The 24,036-nt window shown below is 36.1% G+C and overlaps 1 protein-coding gene across 1 annotated transcript in view; it reads right to left on the minus strand.

The window, feature by feature from the left end:
- Positions 1-715: 715 nt before the first annotated feature.
- Positions 716-24,036, minus strand: part of LOC127645103 (cadherin-7-like) — an 86,236-nt gene continuing 62,915 nt past the window's right edge. The window contains exons 10-12 of the mRNA XM_052128633.1: positions 19,558-19,675; positions 19,123-19,374; positions 716-2,556 (exon numbers count right to left, since the gene is read on the minus strand). Coding sequence (XP_051984593.1) covers positions 2,048-2,556; positions 19,123-19,374; positions 19,558-19,675 — 879 coding nt within the window. The 3' untranslated portion in view covers positions 716-2,047. The remainder of the gene's footprint in view (positions 2,557-19,122; positions 19,375-19,557; positions 19,676-24,036) is intronic.

Below are 24,036 nucleotides of genomic sequence, written 5' to 3' on the forward strand. Positions count from 1 at the left end.
TGGAATGCCATCATCCTGGTGAAAACTGAGCGACTGATTTCTGCACCAAGTATTTATACTTTATGTTTTTGTGCATTGTTTGGCTATGAATGAGAGTATTGAAATTCTATCACTAAACATTTACGCAGTCTGAACAACAGTTTACGCTGTATATCCAAGTGCCAACATTTGCAGGGAAAGAAAACAAAATGGAACATGTTTCATGACTCAGAACAGATCACACTCTGATTGAGTGTAGGCCAGACTGCAATGGGAGTTCGTGAAAAGGCTGCAATCCTAACGCATCAAGCTGTGTATGTCTCAGACAAACAAGGCTTGTTTCGAGGGTTCTAACTGGCACGGTCGTGGCAATTTATAGGCAAAGATTCACATCCAGCCATGTTGTCACACACTCTGTCTGCCTGTGTTTAGATGTGTGATCGTATTTCTGGATGCATGTTTGTGTTCACTAACAGAATCATCAATCTCCTCTTGCAGAGGCTAATTTAGCCAAGGCCTTTTAAATGCTCTGACAAGCCTTGTGTCATTCATCAAACTGAAGGCCCTGTTGGCTCTCTGTGTTGGACTTGATTACACATCATGTCTGTGCAAACCACCCCATTTCACAAACAAAAGCAGCTAATTTAGCAGTTAGTCCTCCACATACAGCACAGATGAAAATACGCTCCGTCTGGCTGTCCAAATGAATGACAGCAGTCATCATGAAGTGGTCACACCAAGTTGTGTGCTGTAATTTGCTTTATTACAAAATCTGTACAAAATGTCTTCCCAGCTTTAGAATTTAGCATGTGTATTATATTGTAGACTGATACTGTAATTTTTTATTGTTACAATTAAAAATCATAATAACCTGTTGGATAACAGTTAAACATTGATAATATACTGTATTATAAGTTCTGCATTGTCCTAATCTTATACGCTGGTTCACATTTCACCAGTAATATTATTCAGGATAATTACTTTACATTCTTTTTTCCCCTTACGGTTTCACACTGAAATTCATATCAACAATAGGCCTCCTTTTTTTTTTTTTTTTTTTTTAAATGTTTTATCTCACAATATTCAGCAAGAACCACTGCAAAAACTGTATACGGGACAGCATAGAGAACTACAAAAACATTTTGCTGCTTTGAGTCTGTCATTGAGGTTTTCAAGAAAGGAATCGGCTTAATACAAAAGACTTCCCTTCAAAAACCTTCACTGTCATACGGTTTCTCTCTACAAACTTACAAAATAACATCTCAAAATAACTCAGTTTGACAGCCTCAACTGAAAGGCAAGTACTATACATTTTCAATGATTAAATCAACTTGGGCCTGTCCTGCTCGATACATCAAAGCCTGTTCTCTATGAGTTTGACTTGTATTTTGGTCAGCATTTCTGCAGGATATTTCAGAAGTTGCTATTTTAATGCGCCTCAGTTGCAATTTCATGTGTAAATAAGGCCTGATAACAGATGTGAAGCTTGCATTAAGGATATTTTACAAAGCAAAAGTTGCAGTTCCTCACTAGGCGAAGCATTTTGAAAAGATATTGGTGTTCTCAGTTGCTGAATACATATTGATTGTTTTTTTTTTACAAAGAATCCATGAGTCATAGTAACATCTGATGGAACAGAAACATTGATCTTTCAAGCATCAGTGCTGTGTGGATAGCTGGATGACACTGTACTCATTTATAACCATGGGGAGGGCACTTCAAATGTCTCTTCTTAACAATAGGTATTCCTGGACCAGCTCACAAGGCCCTACATCCCATGGTCCTCTGGGGCCTGAAGATCTCTCTCTGGCTTTTGCAACCACGCCCCAATCCAGACTTGGCATCTAACAGCAATTTTAAATAGAAGTGCTTCAGAGTTGAATCTCCACTGTCTGTTCTTTAACAAAACCGCTGCTGTATGCAGATATACATCCCCCCACACATTGAATGTTCCCTTTTTTTTGCTCCCCTCTTCTTTCAAGCAATGAGTCAGTGGTGCTCTCTTGATCATTGTTCATTTCCATTACGCCCTTGATTGAGCAGACCTTGGCAGGAATTTTAATCCTGGCTAAGAGGAGAATATATTGCTGCTGTCGCCATGGCTGTACAGGTCGGCTAGCTTCCTGAAGCGTGGCCCCCAGTCACTCAGATAGTCATAGTTCTGCTCTGAGTCTGTGCTCAGGGAGTCCAGCGAACTGAGGGACTCGGCCACTGAGCCGCTGCCCTCAAAGGCATATGTCTGCAGGGAGTCATAGGGAGGGGCAGAAGGATCAATGTCAGCGTCCTTCAGGCGGTCCCATATAAACTCCCGAAAGATCCCATTGTCGGGAGTGATTTTGTAAGGGGGAGGGCGGGAACAGTAAAGGGTGGGCAACTCCGGGGTGACGTCTCTTCGGGCTTTGCTTTCCCTAACTATGTTGAGATTTCGCAATGCTACCATGTCGAAGGCCTCCGTGTCTTCCTCGCCTCCACCTTCGTCGTCGTAGCGCACAATGTTCTCCCGCACATCCCGGTCTTCATCCAGGATCAGAGGTTCCTTCTTCCTCCTCCTCATTGTCACGATCAACAGCACCAGAACTGCCAAGCGAATACAGAAGAACAATACAGTGTTAGACAGCACAATCAAACCTGAGCTGTCATCAGTCTAACAAAACACATTAGTATTGCAATATACTGCAACCTCTTTTCAACCATCTTGATTCCAGAAGTATTTTTCATCATTTCATTTCTTCCATAGGGATTCTACCCTTCATAGAATAGTTCTAAGCCATGAACCAAACCAACCATTGGCAAGGTAAATCACTTTATTACAAACTTGAATTTAAAAATCAGACAAAAAGACAAAGTTACAAGACTGTGTGGCATAAACTACAATACCATGAAGAATATAAAACTTTACAAAAGAATACAAAAAGTTGGTGATTCTAAATATAAAAACAATTTAGTTTTAAATTAGTGCAAAATATTGAAGTATTTTTCACATATACTAGGGGCTCTATTTTTGTGAGTGTGTAAAGCGCAGCGCTATGCACAATGACCATGCACTACGTCTTATCCAATTTACGTAAGAGCGCTAATTCTAAATGTAATTTCACTGGCAGCTCAAAGCATAAGTGGATATAAGTTTCCGCTAAATGTGGGTGTATGCCTGCAAACTGTGGGATTATTGTATGTTATTGACCTCAAAAAGCAGTTTGCTATTTTACTTATTGTTTGGAGCTTGGAGATTCCACCAGCAGGTGGTAATAAAGATGTAAATAAATGTCCAAACTTTGAAAATATAGTGGAACATGAAATTATGTCCCTGACGATCAAAGTTTATTCAATTCAATTCAATGTTTATATATAAAGCGCATTTAAAAATAACCAAAGTTGACCAAAGCGCTGCACAAAAGGAAAAGTAATAACTACAAGAGATAAAATATACAAAAAAGTAAATAACAAATACTATGATAAAAAGTAAACAGTTTACAATGATCAAGGAATATTGAAGGCTGAGATAATAAGTATGAATTTAGAGCAGACTTGAAGGTTGAAATAGAAGGAGCTAATCTGATATAGAGAGGTAGACTGTTTCAGAGTTTCAGACCAGCAATCACAAAGGCGCGATCACCTCATTTGTTTTGTCTAAATCTAGGTATAGAGAGTAAACCAAGATCACAAGACCTCAGAGTTCTAGAGGGAATAAACAGATGGAGCAAATCGGTCGGATACTGACTGGCTAAATTATTGAGGGCTTTGTAAAAAAATTTTTTATAAATTCTGTACTTAACAGGAAGCCAGTGCATAGCGATTACAATAGGTGTAACATGCTCGTACTCCCCATGAAAAGTCTACGTTTTGCACCGCTGTAAAAGGGAAAGGGAAGACTGAGGGACACCGTAGTAAAGCAAGTTGCAATAATATTAAAGTGTAAATCACAGTTTGAATGTTACTCATGGATAAAAAAGGGTTTTACTTTAGTGAGAAGGCGAAGATGAAAAAGCATGACTTTATAACAGTACTATTCTGATTCTCAAATTTTAGATAATTATCAAACAGAACATCCAGGTTTCTGCCACAGTGAGATTTATATGGGGCAAGAGCACCATTATTATTGAGTCTTATGAAACAAAGAATTATGAGATTTGTGTTAAACTATCTATAGGTCATGGTTTATTTTTCTATTAGTAGGGGTCAAGCATTGAAAGGGCAAGACCCCTATTGTAATCGTTAGTGTTCTTATTATTAGGTGTCAAGCCCAGAAAGGGCGAATCATATGTGTCATCAGGACCATGCCCTGAAAATGACTGAGAAGTTTGGGTAAGGCACCACCTAGTGGTAGAAATTATTATTTTAATTATTTTAATTTGTGATCTTATAACTTTTAGTGGCGTTGCTCTATTTTCACAGGCCTCATTAAGTTTGGGAGGACTTGCCGAGCGCAACGATACCATAATTGCTATGGTTTGCTTTATGGCCTGGTGCCACTTCGAACATTTTTCCAAAACTACTTTAGGGAATTGCTCCAAAGCCGTTCGTCTGATCGGAACAATACCACCAATATAAGAAGCATCATTAGTACATTTCTAAAGACAATAAACAACATGGCAAAATTTTACTCGTAAATGCCAAAAACAGGCCGATTCATTTTAAAAGTGGTCTCTGCTTTTACGTAAATGGATATAACTCTTCTGTGAAGTGAGATATTTTCACCAACCATGACACACTTATAAAAGGGCTCAACCTGATAACACACAGAAAAAGTTGCAGGCTTTGGCCATTTGGTGGCACTATAACAGGGAACAATATTTCAGTGGCTCTAAATATAGAAACATTGGTCTGATTAATTTCAAAATTTGACTGCAGTATATTTTCATTTTGTGTCTTTGTGGGAGTTGCCATAATAGATCATGAGGACAGTTGCATACATTGAGAAACATGGCAACAAAACATCAACAAATTTGACAATGAGCACACCAAAATGGACTTGAGGCTGTATTTTTGCAGTATTTTTGTTAGATTGTGTGGGTCATGCTGAGAACAATGATAACATGGTTGGCCATTATATGATTTTATGTAAATGTATTGTTATTGCTATTACTCCTATAAAATCTTTCCAATCAACATTATAATTGAAATCTGCTGATTATTTGAAGGCCATATGCAGGGGGGGGGCATTTGCATTTACATTTACGCATTTGGCAGATGCTTTTATCCAAAGCGACTTACAGTGCACTTATTACAGGGACAATCCCCCCGGAGCAACATGGAGTTAAGTGTGTTTCTCAAGGACACAATGGTGGTGGCTGTGGGGTTTGAACCAATGAATTTCTGATTACCAGTTTACCAGTTATGTGATTTAGTGTGGTTTATGTGGTGAATTCTGCATGCCCTGTACTAAACAATGTTTAAATGTGCTTGCTTGAAATATGTCAATCAATTAGACCAATTGTTTTCAATTAAGATAGTGTCATGGAAATAATCAAAAAATTTCTTTAGTTTAAATTGGATTAAATTCCTAAATATTGCCTAGATGTCTATAAATGTATTGCATATAACTCTATGGATGTAAAAACTGACTTTTTCCATTTTTTCCCAAAACATCCTACAAAGTGCTTGAGAATACACAAAACAATATATAGTGTGCAATGTTGCACTTAACACCCTCTGCACATCCTTGAGTAAATGCTCTTTATCAATGTACTAATAGCCAAAAGAGCAAGCACTTTTGTTCTGCTGATGATAGAGATTTTAATGTGCTACAAGTACATGCAAATAGAACAGTAGTGTATCTTGAGAAACATGGCCATAGATGTTTGTTTTTTTATCTTTAACTCCTACTGCATTCATCAGAATTCTAACTTAAAATGTGTCACGATGCTTCTTTCGCTGCTCATGCTGCTGATAATTGGCTTGAACTCGTTATTTCTGCTTGCAGCTATATTTAATAGTATGTTTATATTTACAATTGTATTTATGACCTTATTTGAATTGTTATTTTAACACCTGTTGTCTTAGAGTGATTTGTTAAGTCACTACAAAAGGTGCCGGTGAAAGAAGTTGGAGAGGATAAAATGTTTGGATTTGGTATATTCTGTACATTTTGCATTTATTTTAGTTTCACTTAAAGTGTCATTTTAATTTAGAAATATTTTGGTTTAATACTTTCGTGTTTCAATATATACATTTAATTGTTCAAAATCAAAATCGACCGGTAGAAGTGAACTTGTGCCAATACAATTAATATTAATTCTAGCCATGTTTTGTGTTTCAGTAGAAGAAAATGTATAATAATACTAACATTCCCTATAATTTAACAGAGCGTACATCCAGATCCTGATGAGAATAACACTTTGTGGCATGGGTACATATTTTGATTCTTCTAATTCACTGCATACTGTTCATTTACACTACCAACTTCTTACCAACTGAATGTGCAGACTTTGTTAATATTTCTGGTGCTTTACAGGGAATGGACTCTATAATAGGACGCAGACGGTGCAATAAGAGTAAAAGAACCTCTGATTTAAACTGCACTTTACCCAGACCACTAGCACCTAGACCACTACGCACATGCTTGCACAAAAATTCCAAAACTTCACTTAGTACAAGCACTCTTAAAATAGGCCCCTTGTAATGAGAGAATGTGGCGAGACCAATTCGATCATGTAATTCACTGTGCGTCATGAGAGTGGGCAGTCGCTGCAGTGCTGGTTTGGTGTGCTTTGTTTGCTGAGATTCTCTGATTGATAGGTCTTCCTCTGCTGGATCATGGTTAGCGTAGTTTTTCACCAGAAAAAAAGACTCTTTAACAGTGGCATATACTATCAATTAACAATCCTGGAGCTCATGGTAGGTCTGTCTTTTAATGTTTATAAGTTATCCTCAAAATCAATTCTCCTACAGAGAGAATGAATAGGGTTTTTACTTCCAAAACCCGACTGTTGCGCTTTATTGACTCTTCGCTAAGCCCTAAAATGTTACTAACCAATTGTACTTAAGCAACTGTTACCATCCTTCATATTATCAAATATGTAATTCTAGAAAGTCCAGTGTGTTTGGATATTTTGAAATAGAATCTTGCAGAAATTATCCAAATATAAGTTAAAACGTTGTTGCTGTTGCACTTCTAATAGATACACAAGGTACCAAGAGAGGATACACAGTATTACTAATAATTAATTAAGTTACTATTAATTAATTAACATATTGATTCAGTTACAGTAAAGGTGATAGAAATACAAAAAAATGTAAATAAAATTAAGTAAAAAAAATGTTATGTTATAAAAAATTTAGAAACAGATTCATTCAGTGTTACTTTATGAGTGATTCTCAAAAAACCTGTAAAGGAAACGTCCTGGTCCTGTACTCCCCCAAAAAAACAAAACAATAGTTTGTATATAGAAAATTAGGCCTATTTTTAGGGTCATTAATATTTTTAACATTGTGACTATTAGGATTTGTTTTCAGGTACTAAATGTAGGCTACCCATCTCTTTCACCAATGTTATCTGCAGTAATTGCAATGAAGCGAGGCCTTTCTATTTTCTTCTTGACTGATAAGCGTTTGCCTCGATTCTGATTCATAGTTTTAATAATGTTACTGCATAATTAAATAGTTTTTTAAAGAAAAACAGCAACTAATGCAAGAATACCATCCATTCAACTTATGTTTCTTCCATTCCTCCCACAATCTCCCATTCATTTTTATGGGACATTCTGTAAAGCTGTTCTGAGCAAGCAACAGTAACCAAGAGGGGTGGAGCAATAAGGCTTACAATATGAACAAAGAAAAAATTCTGAATGATACAACAAGAGAATTTAATAAATTGCTTCATTACATATTCATGCCCTTGTCACAATAAACAACAAAGCCATGAGATGTCAAGCACTGGGTACAATTTAGAGACACCGCGCTTTTGGCTATAAAAAAACACATCTGCACATCTCAAGCAGTCTATTTGCCTTGCAAGAAAAGAGAAGACATAAGATGTGTTGAACCAGATAAACAGCACTGCCGTGACAATATCTCTTCGGTATTTATGACACTGTGCCAATATACTACTTTCCCATTGTTTTATGCCCTATAGAACATCTCTTTTACCCTCCAATGGCCTGACACTTCTATGTAAAACATGAAAGATAACCTGAATTATCTCTGCAGTTCAATCAGGCCAGATCTGGTACATTAGTTTTATCAATAAGTTCATCAGATTGGGCTGTAGTGGTTTTTAATAATGCTGCTGACAAATCCAGAGCAGGAGGTGTTTCATCATGGGAGGTGCTGCTGGGAGCAGGAGGTGTTGAAGGAGTAACGGTCTTAATTTAATATCATCCTATTATGTGTTTCTGTTTACAACATTTTTTAATTGTACAAGCACATGTATGGCTGAGAATTAAGCATATGCAAGCACTTTGGTCTTCTCACTCGTAACTCTGCTATGTGTGAACACAAGCAAACAGACAGAGATATACACATACATGCAAGCACCCAAAGATTTAGAGCAGGATATGTGTTGTGAATATGGGGCTTTTATGGTCACTTGCATGCAAGCAGCTTATTCTGAAAAGGCCAGCACTAAATCCTTTTAATGAGTGCAGCATACGCCTACTGAATTTGTAAAATAAGACTAGATTATGTGTTAGTCAAAAATATCACCCTTTCCAGAAAGCATGCAAAGACCTCATGTTCACACATCAAAACTATCAACAAGAGGCAAGGCAGTGCTGTCGAACAAAGGCTCATGTCTCATCGTTGCAAACCAGGGATCAAATGATTTTGTGAAAGAGGAAAAATTCAGTCAATAGAAAATAAGAAAAAGGGGGACATGCCAAGAAATAAAGAACATAAGACACATTCAAAAAAATTTGTGGCATGTAAAATGCAAAACCCAATTCTCTGTGTTGCACCGCTCAGACCAATGAATGCACAGGATCTTACAGTACAGCCACAACACAGTCCTCCCACGGGAGTCTATCTCTCTCAATGTAGACACCACATATGTGTTTTTGGCTGCCGATAACAAGCTTGAGAAGGAGAGAAAAGGAGCTGATGAAGAGAAGGAGAGAGAAAGAGGAGGTGTAAGTGGGAGCAGGCTGAAGAGAAAGGGAGAGAGTGAGAGAAAGATAGAGTAGGGGGAAAAGGGAGGCAAGCGTCTAATGATCCATCCTTCAGGCCTGCCACAGCGAGTGTGAAATATGGTGCCAAAGCCTCATACTTCATCCTCGGGCCTGGTGTCGTTTTACAAGTCAGACAAGCTGGGCGAGTGGGCCGGCGAGGCAGCGGCTGCACATGTGCAGTCATAATCACAGCTTATATACACACACACACACACACACACACACACACACCAACAATGATATAAACAAAACCAAAGCCAACTTTCGACCTTACATTCAAGCGCAATATTGTTATATGGGAGTTTATGTTGCCTATGGGAATGTTTGGTGCCAAGGACTCTGCGGCTCATTATTTTATTTTGTAAACAAGTAAAAAAAAAAACATATTATTAAAATGCAGATGCCAATGTACATGCATATATGCATATATGTTTGCAGTTTACTGAAATTTTTTTATATACATATTATACATACATATATATATATATATTATTATTATTATTTTTTTTTTTTTTTTAACATTAATTTCTTGTTTTCCACTAATAATCATTAAAAAAAGATAAATATAAAACTGTATATTTTAGAGGGATAAATAACCCCAAAATGAAAATTCTGTCATTATTTACTCACTGTCATTCAAAACCTGCATGACATTCTTTCTTCTGTGGAACACAAACAGAGATGTTAGGGAGAATTTAAGCCTCAGTCACCTTTCACTTTTATTATATGAAAAAAGATGCAATGTAAGTGAATGGTGACTGAGAATAATATTCATCTCCTTTTGTGTTCCAGTAAAAAAAGACAGTCATATGGGTTTAGAACAACATGGCGTGTTTAAATGATAACAGAATTTTCATTTTTGGAAGAACTATCCTTTAAGGCTTGTTCTAGATTAATACTTTTCATCTACTGACACACAAATCATGGCTAGTATTAATACTTATTGTACCAGACAATTTATATATATATATATATATATAATCAAAATAACCAAATGGTCTCATTTTATCCTCTCCATTTATCCTCTCCACTTCTTTTACTGGCACCGATTGCAGTGACTTAAAAATCACTCTATGACCACAGGTGGAAAAATATAGATACAAATTAGATCATAAATACAATTGTAAATATAAAAATAACAATAATAATAGTTGAAAAATAAACCATGACCTATATATACATAGTTTAACACAAATCTCATTAATTTTGTTACATAAAACGGCTAAAACTCTGATCATCAGGGACACAATTCGATGTTCCACAATATTTCAAGTGTAGAAAGTGATTTTAGACTTTGTGCTGAAAACAGTCCTGCTTTTGAAACGTATTAGTGCAATGACCTGTTTCTAAGGAAAACAGCAAATTGTGCTTTTTGTGCCATTTCATTTACATACAATGTACCCACAGTTTGTGCGCATACACCCACAGTTAGTGCAAACACTCGCACCCACACCCACTTGTGCTTTAGAATTAGAGTTCTCATGGAAATTGGATAAGACATAGTGCATGGTCGTTGCACATAGTGCACAGTTGTTGTGTGAAGCACTGCACTTTGTGCAATCACGAAAATAGAGCCCTTAAATCTTATGAAGTGTTGCTTATCAGCTAAATCTTATTTTGACTAAATACAATGGGTTCAAAACAAGTTAAGCTCAATCTACAGCATTTGTGGAATAATGTTGGTAACCACAAAAGAAAATTTCGACTTTGTTAAAAAAAAGCAGAAATAGAGGTTACAATGGAAGTGAATGGGGCACATTTTTGGAGGGTTTAAAGGCAGTAAAACAATATTTATTTTCAGTTTAGCAGTAGATATTTCATAGCTTATGTAAATCGCTGATTCTTGAGATAAGGGACAAAACATAATTTTATCAAAGCACTTACATTAATACCGCTGTTAAAAATTGTGTATTATTTGAGCTCGTTGTTTAAATTGTCATTTACCGTGATTACAGGGCTTACAGTTTTACGTCGTCATAGCATCGAAGCTGTAAAATTGGATGTAACTTTACTCAGAAAAGGTTAAGAAGTGATTTTATCACACTAAAATAATTTTAACATGCATGTACTTTTGAAATATTGAATATTTTAACATTTATAGATTGGCCTAATTCACTTTGTAAATGCCTTGTAAGGAGGGACAAGTCGAAGTACATTTTTATGGTAATCAACATTATGCCACAAATGCTGTCAATTGAGCTTAATTTAGGAATATTCCTATAGAGATATTTATATATTTTTACTGGAAAACAAAGATACCCACAAAGACAAAGCATTATTTCAACACATCTTTGCTTACAAGTGTGCCTCAAATGCACAAGGATAAAGCTTAAAGCAAAAACATCTATTTTGCTGAAAGTTAATTCACTGTAATCATTGTTTTATTCGAGATGATATGGACTTCCTTGCAGTTCACCAATCCAAAAAGCTGTTTAAAGATATGGGGGTTAGATTTTTCATGCCACTGTTATGCGATTACGAGGAGTTATATAGATCTAATGCAGAGTCTTAAGTCTTAACTGTAACAGACTGCACCCACTTTAAGGCTTGATTTAGCCTCACTGCAGTTTTGACACAAGATGGATGTTCAACGGGAGCAGCAGATCAATTTAACATTATCCTCGATTTGCAGTAATTGGATTGAGAAAACAATCCGTCATCCAGAATCAATTAAACAACAAGTGGGATATTTTGTGGGGGCCTCGTTCTCATCGACCTCTTCAAAATGAGCCAGTGACTAGTAGATTACGCACTACCCTTCATTCTCTTTCTCTCTCTCTCACTCATGCGTCTCCACATATCTCAACCACTGCCAATAGCCCGTGGCAGTGAAGACTAATCAAGATATACTGGCGATACGCAAATCTATCTGGATTTTGACATTTATGCCACTGCCCGACACAGGGTGTTTGTGCTTTATGACACCTGTCTGTCCCTGCGTTTTCACAGTGTTGACATTTTCTGCAAACTAAAATGTGATTTATTCTGGGTGATGCAAGTGTGTACTACATCGCCTTAAGGGGCCTCATAAGTATTACTGACTGCAGTCCTTGTGCACTGCCGGACGCAATAGGGGAAGCATGCCTGGAAGAGGGACACCCTGCAATCAGGTGAGCAGAGACTGAAAAGGTGATGTCACTCTTGCGAGTGTAACCTGCACTGTAAAAAACAAATTTTACAGTGTTTTCCCTGTTTTTTTAAATGACAGAAATGTTTTATTAAAATTACAACAAAAAACTTTTAATTGACATGTGTAACATAATTTAACAGAGAAACTATGTATAAATGGAATACACTACATATCTGTTTTTTAACAGATTTTCAATGATAATTTTAACAAAACTAACCGTAAAAATAAAGTTTTTTTTTATTAACCTGCTGGCCTCTTTTAACACATGAAATACTGTAACAACTGTGTCGATTTCTGACACCCCTTAGCTTGTCACAGATTATCAGAGATCTGTTAAAAAGAGAGATATTGAAAGTTTATTTACTTTCAATAAAACAAGTTTAGCTGTTTAAAAAAAAAGGCCGTTGCAATTTAAATAATAAGCTACGAAAACCAATGCAAATGAAAAATCACAAACCTCTGTGTTCAGCAAATCATTTTCAGGGCAATAATTATTTAAGCCAATCAGAATTGACACCTCTGCTAAGTGGGTGCACGCAGAAAGAAGCGCCGACATGAAGGATGAAGACGGTGGCGCGCTGGAGAACTATTCTGCTGTTTTCGAGGAAGCAACACGTGTGAGAGGTAACGTCAAAAATATTTACTGACACATTCAAAAATTCAACGCAATACCGACACATAGCTAAAGTATACATTTAAGATTGACGACCGAAAACAAAACAAGTAATGTATGTCAGATGTTACATTAGCTAGGTTGCAGATACATTTTAGCTTTGTGTTAACGTTACCTAAACGCCGTTTAACGTTGCATTTAAGAACATTATATTTGTGTTAGCTTGTATTTTTGTGGCCGCGTCTGTGTGGCAGCACGTGGCTTGCCAACTAAAGTTGACCACTGCTAGCAACAGCTTTCAATAAAGAAAAGCAATGTTGCTGTGTTACAATTTAATGTAATGTAATTTTGCACAAACATTATGCAAACTTCTTTCTTTCTTTTCCCCCTCAGTTTTTTGATGCAATACCAGGAATTGGGACATCTGGAACTTCTGGAATTGAGATAAGTCAGAAGTCTTCTAGCTCAAACATTATATTAAAGTAAGTTTGCAATATGGCAAGTGTTCTAAATGCTTTCACATGTCCTATATGTGGCATTTCTACGTAAACAGTGAAAGGATATGTAAATCATAAAAAATACACACAAATGAAACACATGGTGAATATGCCTGTTGTGTAATTGGGTGCAAATCAAGGTTTACCAAGTATAATTCCTTTAAAAGTCATATGTTGCGCCACCATAGGCGGTCATCCGTGTCACACTGTGAAACCGTACAGGGTCCACTGAAATGTGAAAAGCCACATTGCCAGAAACAAACAGTTGATGGACCCCATTGACTTCCAAAGTATTTTTTTCCATACTATTGAAGTCAATGGGGTCCATCAACTGTTTGGTTACAAAAAATTCTTCAAAGTATCTTCTTTTGTCTTCAACAGATGAAATAAATGTATACAGGTTTGTAACAACTTAAGGTTGAGTAAATGATGACTTTATTTTGGTGTGAACTATACCTTTAGATATGTCTGTCACATCTCTTGCTCAGTTTAAATACTTTTTATATGGCTAAACATTTATATGGCTCATCAGAATTGCTGATTATGAAAAATGTTTGTAGCACTATATTCAAGTGTATTTCTGTCTTCACAGATGCCTTTTCAGGATAAATCCAGATAGGGGGACCAAAGTGGAGAAGAAGCCAACTAAAAAACAGCAGTCCATAAATCCTAATCAATTTCATTGATTACAAACATTGCAAACTTTGAATGGAGAGAGTAGACATCATCTCACATGCCAGCTTTCATACATATCCAATTTGTTTATGCTATTCTGTAATGTTTAAAGGGTTCATTCTGCTTGTGTTTTGTGGCTGGCTGTTATCTTGAGTGAGTGCGGCATTTTAATGTGTGCTTTAATGCAAATTGTGTACATTTCAAAGTACAGGGTTAAAAAAAAAAAGCTGTCATTCTCACAGTAAAGACTGTTTATGGAAGTTGGTTAGTTTTAACCAGTGGAGAGAACCAATTACATTTAAAAAAATAAATAAAATTATAATATTGCTGCTAACGATGCTATGTGCTTTGTTAAATGTTGATCACAGGATGTATTTGCAGATAACAAATAAAACAAAATTAAAATTACTGTTGTTCTTTTGTTTTTTTATTAAAGCAAATCTTAGTTAATTTTGCAGTTTAACTAAACTGCAAAAGTTTAAGTACTGTTATAAAAACATTCTGTGTGTATATATATATATATTTATATTATCTGTACTTCAACTTTTTTTTTATCATTCTTTAAAGATAATTTTTCTGTGTTTTAGAGGTGTATGACTGTATTTTAACAATTAATGTATGTTAAAATTAAAAGATTTCATAGTATTATAAGGAGATTTTTGTGTAGAATAACAGTAATAAACCGTAATTATAGGATAAGAAATTACTGTTTTTTTACAGTGTATCTCTGTTTTTTTCATGACAGTATTTTTCTGTTTTTAAACAGACATTTTCTGGCGCCCTGCTGCCAGAAAATTACCGTTTTTTTACGGGTTTTTTTTTTACAGTGTGTGGTCATGAATCTATCAGAGTGCCCCAGGCTTAACTGATCTCTCTATCTATTCCTCTAGCTAAAACTGTGGAATAATGAGGATCAACTCAATTCAATACTGAGCGCTGCACAGCAGCTGTCATTATGTGAGATGTACTCCTGAAATTCTTTGTATATTTTTATGCAAACACTGATAAAATCTCATTTGTATACCACAAGAGTTTGCTGGATCCTTCCATCAATTTTCTCTGTATCAAATATTTCATGAGCCATTATCAAGTTTTGGAGCTCATAGTATGACTCAGACGTTGTAATGACACAATGAAAGCATGTAATCAAGTTAATGGAGAAGCTATTTTGTATGATGTTAGGTGAGCTGGAAACAAAAAGATAGAAAAAGACAAACAACATTCAAAGCTGACATGTCCTTGTGTACTGTTCATTGTCTGGCAGGTTTGGATGACTGTTGCTTTGATAAGTACAGCAACAGCAGGCAGGAGGCTTGTTGATTTATTACTTCAAAAAAGGATAAAAGGAGGGAAAGAGGAGAGAAAGAAAGATCTCTCCTCTGAAGTCATCCTCCTCCTCCCTCAACCATGAGTGAGAAGTCTTGAGCCCCTGGGGTTGGACTTTGTTTGCCAAAAATAACTGTGTTGCTCAGATCAGGCAGAGCACTGGTCTAATCCAACTCTTGTAGTTCGGATGGAGAGGTGGGTGGGGGTGGTGGCACAGGAGAGTCCTATGTTCACACGAGACGGCAAACCACAGGAAAGACTATTTCACATCCATTAGAGCTGTTAACAAGTAAGCTGAGCTCACATTCCCATGATAAATAATTAAAGACAGTGATCAATCAACACATGAGGAAAGAGTCTGATAGCCTATTGCAAGCCCCAAACTGTGCTGTATTGAGAGGATGGTATTTCTCACAGGTCCCTGTCGATCTTAATTAGAGGCAGAGTCTGAGATGACAGATGAGCTCTGTTATAAAAAACTAGTGAGCTGCCTCATTGCCTACTGCCTAATTATGCTGCTGCCTTCTGAGGCAGCATCCTAAATGTCACGGTCGGTCTGTCTGTCTGTCTGCCTGTCTGTCTATCTATCTAGTTACTTCAGCATTTTTTTCAGTATTGAATTAAATAAGTTTACTTAAAATTTATCTCACCTTGATCACCATCTTGGATTATTTCCTCACAGTGCATTCTTCATGAATAATACCTGCAATGCTGCCTTTGAGTTTGGCTTTAAAAAAAGGTATCTTAGGAAGTAACATAATTAAAATGCCATATATTAGGAACAGCCTATGATGCCTTAAAATGCTGCCTCCGTAGGCAGCTCACTAGGTTTTTGGGACAGAGCAATGCTCTCTCCTTCCCTCCTTCAGCAAAACAATGCAATTGTATAAGAATCTGTTGTATCTTAGAGATTTTTGATGTATGGTACAGCATCTTGTGTGTGAGAACGGCAGAGAGGAGAGTAGGTTTCCTAGGGAACATAAAATTAAAACAATGCACTAGGTTTCACCTGGGTATATTATTTCACATGTAGAGTTTAGTATTGTCACTATGGAGATAGAAATTAACAATTTCATATTTAGATGTAATTAGTGCTCGAATTGAGGGGTGGGGGAGTTGAAGGGGAGTCCGCAAATATTTGTATTTTTGTAAAGATAATAATGACAAATACTATTTAGTTTACACAGTTAAGATATGGTACATTTTGTGAATTATTTACAATAATCAAGGCTTTGTAGTGTGAGTTAAAATTACTGTTTGCTAATGTCGAAAATAATTTTGAGCGCACAGGGTGAGTAACAGTTGATCTAATGCCCAAAATTAGGAACTTATTATTGCAGCCTACTATCAGAATAAAACTTCCAAATGTATCTTCCCTCATATAGCAAATACTTTTAAAAGAGGCGTGTTAGTTATTTTTGCAAATGTGCAAATCCATAATATGCACAATAACAGTAAACAACATGTCAGCGTCCTCATCTAACTCAATGTGATAAGACAAATCTTAACCATAAAAACAATAAAAAATAAAAAAATTATGAAATGTCACTCTACCAATAACAGCCTCTTTGCACAACTACGTGAGGATGATGGCCACCAAATTTACAGTATTCTGCTTCTAATGCAGACTGTTGCATGGAAAAGTGCTTGTGGGTTTCTTTTTTTGGATTCTCAATGGTCATGAAAATTCTATAACATCATAATAACTTGTTGATGCTTTATAACGAGACCAACAAGCATCTGCATGGCTCTGTATCAATATGCAATAGACCAGTAGAAATGTCAACCGCTAGAAATGTATCAAGTATAATGTCAATCGTGATTATGCAAAATCCGTGGCAATGCACGTTCCCAAAAATCATTGTATTCTATTTCATTCCTCACGACGATCGATGATAGTGCTCTCTCTAGCGGGCATACGAGCAAATACATAGCCCGCGAGGAGAGAGAGTGCGCGCATCCATGGCAGTGATATACTGTATGTGTACACTTACAGTATATATATAAGTAGAGGTGGCTTCAAGGTAAAAAGTTTGGGAACCACTGGCCTGGCGCATATTTTCATAGAAAAATAATATAAAAAAACAGCATATAGAGATGCAGAATTGCTTCTTTGTGGTAGTTTATGTCATAAAATATAGTATATTAACATTGTATAACTTTCATGAATAACGCATTACAATACAAAACTTAATAGACAGTTAACACTGAAACTACATTAATTTAGTTATGAACATGAAAGTTTGATTTGAAAGATTGTAATATTTAAGAACTAGATACTAAGAATTAGGCGTACCTACAGTATATGTTTGTTAATGGCAAATGGAAGTATAAAGTGCCATCAATATATTATTATTTTATTAGTAGCTTAAGGAGATCCATAAGGACTGATGTAGTTTGGTGCTGCTGTAAAATTAATTTAAGAAATAAAAAATTTGAAAAGAGTTTTTCAGAGAAGACATCCTTTGTCATGAATGAAGAATCTTTTGTTAATGAATTCTGTAATTATTTTTAATGTATTCATGCTCTCTTGTGATACATTACCAGTTGTATCAATCTGAACACCGACTGAGCCCCTGAATAACCATCACCCACCCTCCCCATCCCCCGTCCCAACTCAAAACATCGAGGGGTGGGGATCCGCCATAAGACTGGAATCAATTCGGGCACTGGATGTAATAGCACCAAGGAGGCAGAAAGAAGTTTCTTTCTTACTTATTTGTCATCTTATTTGTCAAAAAAAGGATAGTCAAACAATGAAAATCACTGAGACTCAGAATAAAATGTGTGTACACATACAAATCCCCACCTTGTCACAATAACAGGATTCTTCTTAGACAGAGGCAACAGCTGTCAGCAAACAGAGCTGTAGCAGTGTCTGTGGACAGATCTAAACCCCGCCGGCCCAGCCGGAGAGATAACCTATCAATGGTATAATCAAGAAATCAATCCAACCATCAGGACTGCATTCAGTCCCTCTCTGCAGTCTTCAGGCTAACAAATCAGCACAAAGACACACCTGTCAACCAATCAGACCAAGTGAATGGTACATACTGGGTAGAGGTCACTCATCAAACAATCAGCTATTAAGGCTCCAAATGTAGCAATCAGACTCCCAGGAGAGGGTAAACAAGTCAATTGTGGCCAAGCAGGCCTCTCAGAGCTCACCGCGTCCCACCTGTTAGAGCTGTCATGCCAAAGTAACGGCAAACCAACTGTGTGCAAAATGAGGTGGAAAGTTAATGAAGCTCTTTAAAAATGGTTCAAAAATGGTTTAAAAATGGAGAACAATAACAATGATTGAACAAATATTCTTTGAATGGAAGTCCATAAAGCACTAAATTGTATTTAAATACTGGCACTGAAACAGGATATGTTCACATTAGCTTGGTCTTATTTAGGACAACCTGCAATCAAAATTGACTTAATCAATGTCCTTGTCCTTATTGCAATTGTTTCATCAATGTATATTATACAAGAGACACTGCTTTTTCCATGCTACTGTGCAGTATGACAACATGTTTGTCACACTTGTTTTTTGTCACAATGTATTGTGTAAACAGCTTTACAGCCAGGTAAACTGAGGTAAAACTTTTACTGCTATTTTTTTTAATAATAATATTTATGAAAATAACTTTACAGAATAATATAATATTATGTTATATGCTGATATAACTAAATATATATATTACTCATCAACTTGTTTTCAACTCTCAGTTATACAAAGAGTATTGCTTGTTGTACTACAATTCCAAAGTCTTTTCACCAACATTGCTGATGAGGGTTAGATTTATCTCCTACCAAGCAAGGTGATGATGCAGGCCAGGATGGCAATGAGAGCACCGGTGCTGAGTCCAGCTGACAACATAAAGGCCTCAGTGCCGCATGACTGTGGAGTCCCATCAGAGTCACAGTCACACACTCTTATAGACAGTGTGTTAGTGCTGCTTAGCGCAGGGGTGCCGCTGTCCACTATCAATATGGGTAGTCGATACATAGCCTGTCCCCTCCTCTGAAAACCACTCCGCTTAGTCAGGATAGAAGCGGTATTGTCTGGAGAGAAAGAGAGATATAAATGACTTATGTGGAGGTGATATCAGGTGAAATTGTGAAAATATGTAAAATGACTCTTATGAATAGGTTATAAAATGACACCTATGCTTTATCTTATTAGGAATAATAGCTGAGTTTCCAGGCTTTGCCAGAAAATCTTACTGTCTTAATGAAATCACGTACCTTTATTGTCTCTGAGGGTGAAGTTCATGTTTCCGGCTGTCTCTGCAGTGAGAGAGAAGAAGAAGCGATGTCCGCTCGGCGGTTCATCTCTATCCACTGCACTAATGGTTTCAATGACCTGAGACAGTGTCGAAGAAGGAATAAAAACAGAAAGATGAATATGGGTGTTATTACCTCATTCAGAAAAAACATTTCACAGATCTTTTGCTCAAAAACACTTTAGAGTCAGTTTGCATATGCAAACCAATGATTCTTGAGATAAGGGACAAAACATGTCCTACATTCAAGTCATCTTTACGTTAAAAATAATAAAAAATCATAATTATAAAAATATTGAAAAATGTAAATCAAAAGAAAATGTGTATATTCATTACATGTATTTTTTTAATAATTTCACAAGAGTTTTTTAAAATGCGTGCTCTATACTTGAAAGCACATGTAATTTAACCTGTCCTCAACAAGAGGTCAAAATGTTAAACTGCCAAAAAAAGGGATTAAATGCAACAAATTAATAAATATAAATATCAAATGAAAGGTAGGTATCTGTAAGATATCAAACAATACATAAAGCAAACTTTAAATTATATTTTCCATAAAAAACTGCTTATCAATCTTGTCCTCACTTTGCGTCAACTCCATCAGATGTTTTTGTTATCCTGAATAAATCAGACATTGTCATGGTCAGCTAAAACTCTGAGGACCACTTTCCCATCACCTGCTCATGGTGGATGCAACAGTAGGACACGTGGTCTGGTAAGTTTGATATTTTTTCACATGTTAAACAATGTTTAAGTCTCTGCAGTCACAGCTTCAACATGTCAACTCTGTCATTTTCATTATGATAATTTCTGTTAGAATTGTAGGATATATTTGGCATTTTAGTTTAGGTAATAGAGGCAGCTTTAACTGAGGAAAAAAACAAAATGGCTCCTGAGTACAACACAGTCAGAATTTTCAGAATAGTGTGAAAAAAGAAAAAAATATATAGAATGTATTTTCTCACATACTGTAACTCCGTTACTGAACACCATTATTATATAACTAATGCAGGGCTCCAGACAGCGACTAAATTGTTTGCAAATGTGAATATAATAATTTAAATTGCAATTCTATAAAAATAATTGATTGCGACCATAATTTAAAATGTAGTTGCCGCTGGTGACAGTCAGGTTGTGTGTGTTCATACATCATTTTGTTGTATAGATTTTTAGAGCGTGCACCAGTGTGTCTCATGGCACTTTTCTCTCATTCTGTTTCTGACGAGCTTGCTGCACCGCATGCAACAACAAACCCAACGCGAGAGAGTCCCAGGAGATCAGCAGTTAAAAAATACTCAAACCAACCCATCTGGCACCAACAATCATCCATGCGATTCAGTGCAGTGCATAAAATCATGCAGATATGTGTCAGAAGCTTCAGATAAAGTTCACATCAACCATCAGAATGGGGAAAATATTATCTCAATCATTTGGACCATGGCATGATTGTTGGTGTCAGTCGGGCTGGTTCGAGTATTTCAGATGCTGCTGATCTCCTGGGATTTTCACACACAACAGTCTCTAGAATTTACTCAGAATGGTGACACAAACAAAAAACATCCAGTTAGCAGCAGTTCTGTGGACAGAAATGCCTTGTTGATGAGAGAGGGCAACAGACACTGGTCAGACTGGTTCGAACAGACAAAGTCTACAGTATCTCAGATAACTGCTCTGTACAATTGTGGTGTGAACAATAGGGTTGGCACTGTTTTGGTGACACGAGGGGGACCTATACAATGTTAGGCAGGTGGTTTTAATGTTGTGGCTGATCGGTGTATGAGATCAAGCTTTTGACACTTAGGAGAGTTGAGGGACTTGAACACAAAGATTACACAAGGTGCAAACATTCATTGATGCTCAATAAGACAACACAGTACAATATGCATACTATACATTATGTAATTATCTGTAATGTAGATTCTGAAGGGTAGTACTAATTAAAAAAATATATCTCTTATATTTGTATAAATTATGAAAGTGGTGTGAATATTTATGAGACAAAAGGGAATGCAAACTTATCTTCTCAACTATGAATACTGTTTATTAAACCTCCTATTAATGGGTTATCTGCTGTCTAACTGTTCTTCAGCTTTCTATCTTGTTTCTGAATAGCAATCTAAAAACAGCCATTTGGCTCTTAAGTCATGTTTTAGTCTGGAGCCTTGCTAACGACACACTCTTGTTGGATGGATCTTTATTAAAATTAAAATAGCATGCATTTTAGTGTGTCTGACTGAGTTGACACAAATGAACAAACTAACAGTGCGTAACAAAAATGTATGAAGTGAATACATATAAATTTTCAGAAAATGTTTTTAGAAAAGCCTGTTCCCTTGCTTGGTTCATTAGCTGAGATCTTTGTTTACAAATATCTTAATTTCAAATTAATTTAGTATAAATAAAATAAATTAATAAACTAAGATTTAAAACATGTTTTGACCCTTATCTCAAGAATCAGTGCAACCTGAAAATTTCACTCTAATATTAAGCAATATTGAACAAGAGTACTGTTGTAATGAACATCAGTATGGCTGTAATTCTGCCATAGATATGAGGCCACTGTAATTTACGTTTCAGACAAAATATTAATTTTTATATTTTTTTCTAAATCAACAGAAATGTCTCCAAAAGAAGCCAAAGCAAAGCATCAAGCAAGCAACATACAGAGAGCCCAAAGACAAAGTAGTGAAACATGTTACAGGGTACTCCAGTGTAGATACAGAGAAATCATGGATTGCCGTCATGAATAAATGCAATTAATTCTCACATGTTAAGATTATCTAAATATATTTAAAGAACTACATTTAAAATAATTTTTAAATAACTACTATTTTTACACATGTATCATTGGGATCCCTGGCACCCCAAATATAAAAACACAAGGGTTCACAATAAAACAGGGTTAAAAAGAACAAAATTAGTCTTGCACTGACAAAAAGCTCATCATGAAAAAAATATATTGGTTATTTTTGTTGTTATACCAAATCTCCCTTTTGTTATATATATATATATATATATATATATATATATATATATATATATATATATATGAACCCAATTGTCCAATCAAATTTGAGGACTGGAGCAAACTTTTTATAATATGGAACAAACTTCAGCTATCAACTGAATTCAAGGTGGTATACACATTTCACAATGTCAAATTTCACATTAATTCTAAATTGTGCCGCAAACAACATCATGAGGATAGACTGCCAGTAAGCTAACGCTTATAAGGCACCCAGGGATTTAGCAAAGTAGAGGGCCATCCCAGTGTTAAAGCTGGACCGAAACCCCCGAAGCGCGGCAAATTGCTATGATTTACAGATGAATATCAGGGTGAACCATCAGGTGGTACACTATGAAGATTCTCCTGACACACTGTTGTAGCCAATCTGTGGGCTTTGGCTGGGTTAAATAGTGTGTGCACAGCTCTTCCCTTGTGTCAGACTGCAGTCAGCATAAACTCAATCTGCTAGAAAATCTCCTAAAACCCTATGCACAGGTCAAGCAGCCGAGCCACAGCTATCAGGCTCTGTATATCCATATATATTCCTTGTTCACTGGAGGAATTTGACCTTGTACTGTCCAACAGCTTTTCAGAGCTTTAATTCTCCACTGGGTTATTATATTTAACGCCACCCCCCTACTTACGCTAAGTGATTATTTGGCAATAGGAACTATGAAGGATTTATCTTTTATCTGTAAATATTTTTGAAATAGTAAAACACCATGCTATTAAAAACTCTCCTGCTTAAATGACACACAGTGCAGGATGTTCCCTCCACACTGAGCGCTGATTACTGTAAACTGTCACAAAATTAATTACAGATAGTCCATTAAGGCAAACACAAAGTGTATTGATAAAATCAATGAGGCAATGAGTTCATTTAAAATGAATAAGAACTCTTTGCCAAGGCAGAGTACCTAAGGTTTTAAAGAAAACCTGATTTTGCATTTACCGACCACGGAGACATGGAGAATCCAGTCATTTTCAGGGTATTAACCCTTATACCCCCAAAACCATTTTAAATTTAAATGGTTTTGGGGGGTATGAGGTTTAGCAAACATTAGCAAAAGTACCAAACTTATACATAAATACTATGTTTTTATTTTAAAAACATTTAAAAAAATTTTTTATAAAACTTGAAAAAAAATAAAAAATAAATTCTTGATGTATCTGGTTGATATTTTATGACTTTTTCTAATGTTTATGAGAACTTATTGCAAACAAAATTTCAACTTTATAATACGCTCCAACCATTTAAAAACATTACTCTCTCAATGACCCCAGGTTTGAAATATGAATAAATGCAATGGATTTAGACTTGCTAACATTCTTTGACATCCCTGAAATGTATTTACCGGTACGTTGATTTGTTTTACTGTATTTTTCTAGAATGTGTTTATGCCGGGCTCAAACTGACCCAAAACAGTTTACATT

The sequence above is a fragment of the Xyrauchen texanus genome, chromosome 6, assembly GCF_025860055.1.
Source record: "Xyrauchen texanus isolate HMW12.3.18 chromosome 6, RBS_HiC_50CHRs, whole genome shotgun sequence".
Taxonomy (NCBI): Eukaryota; Metazoa; Chordata; class Actinopteri; order Cypriniformes; family Catostomidae; genus Xyrauchen; species Xyrauchen texanus.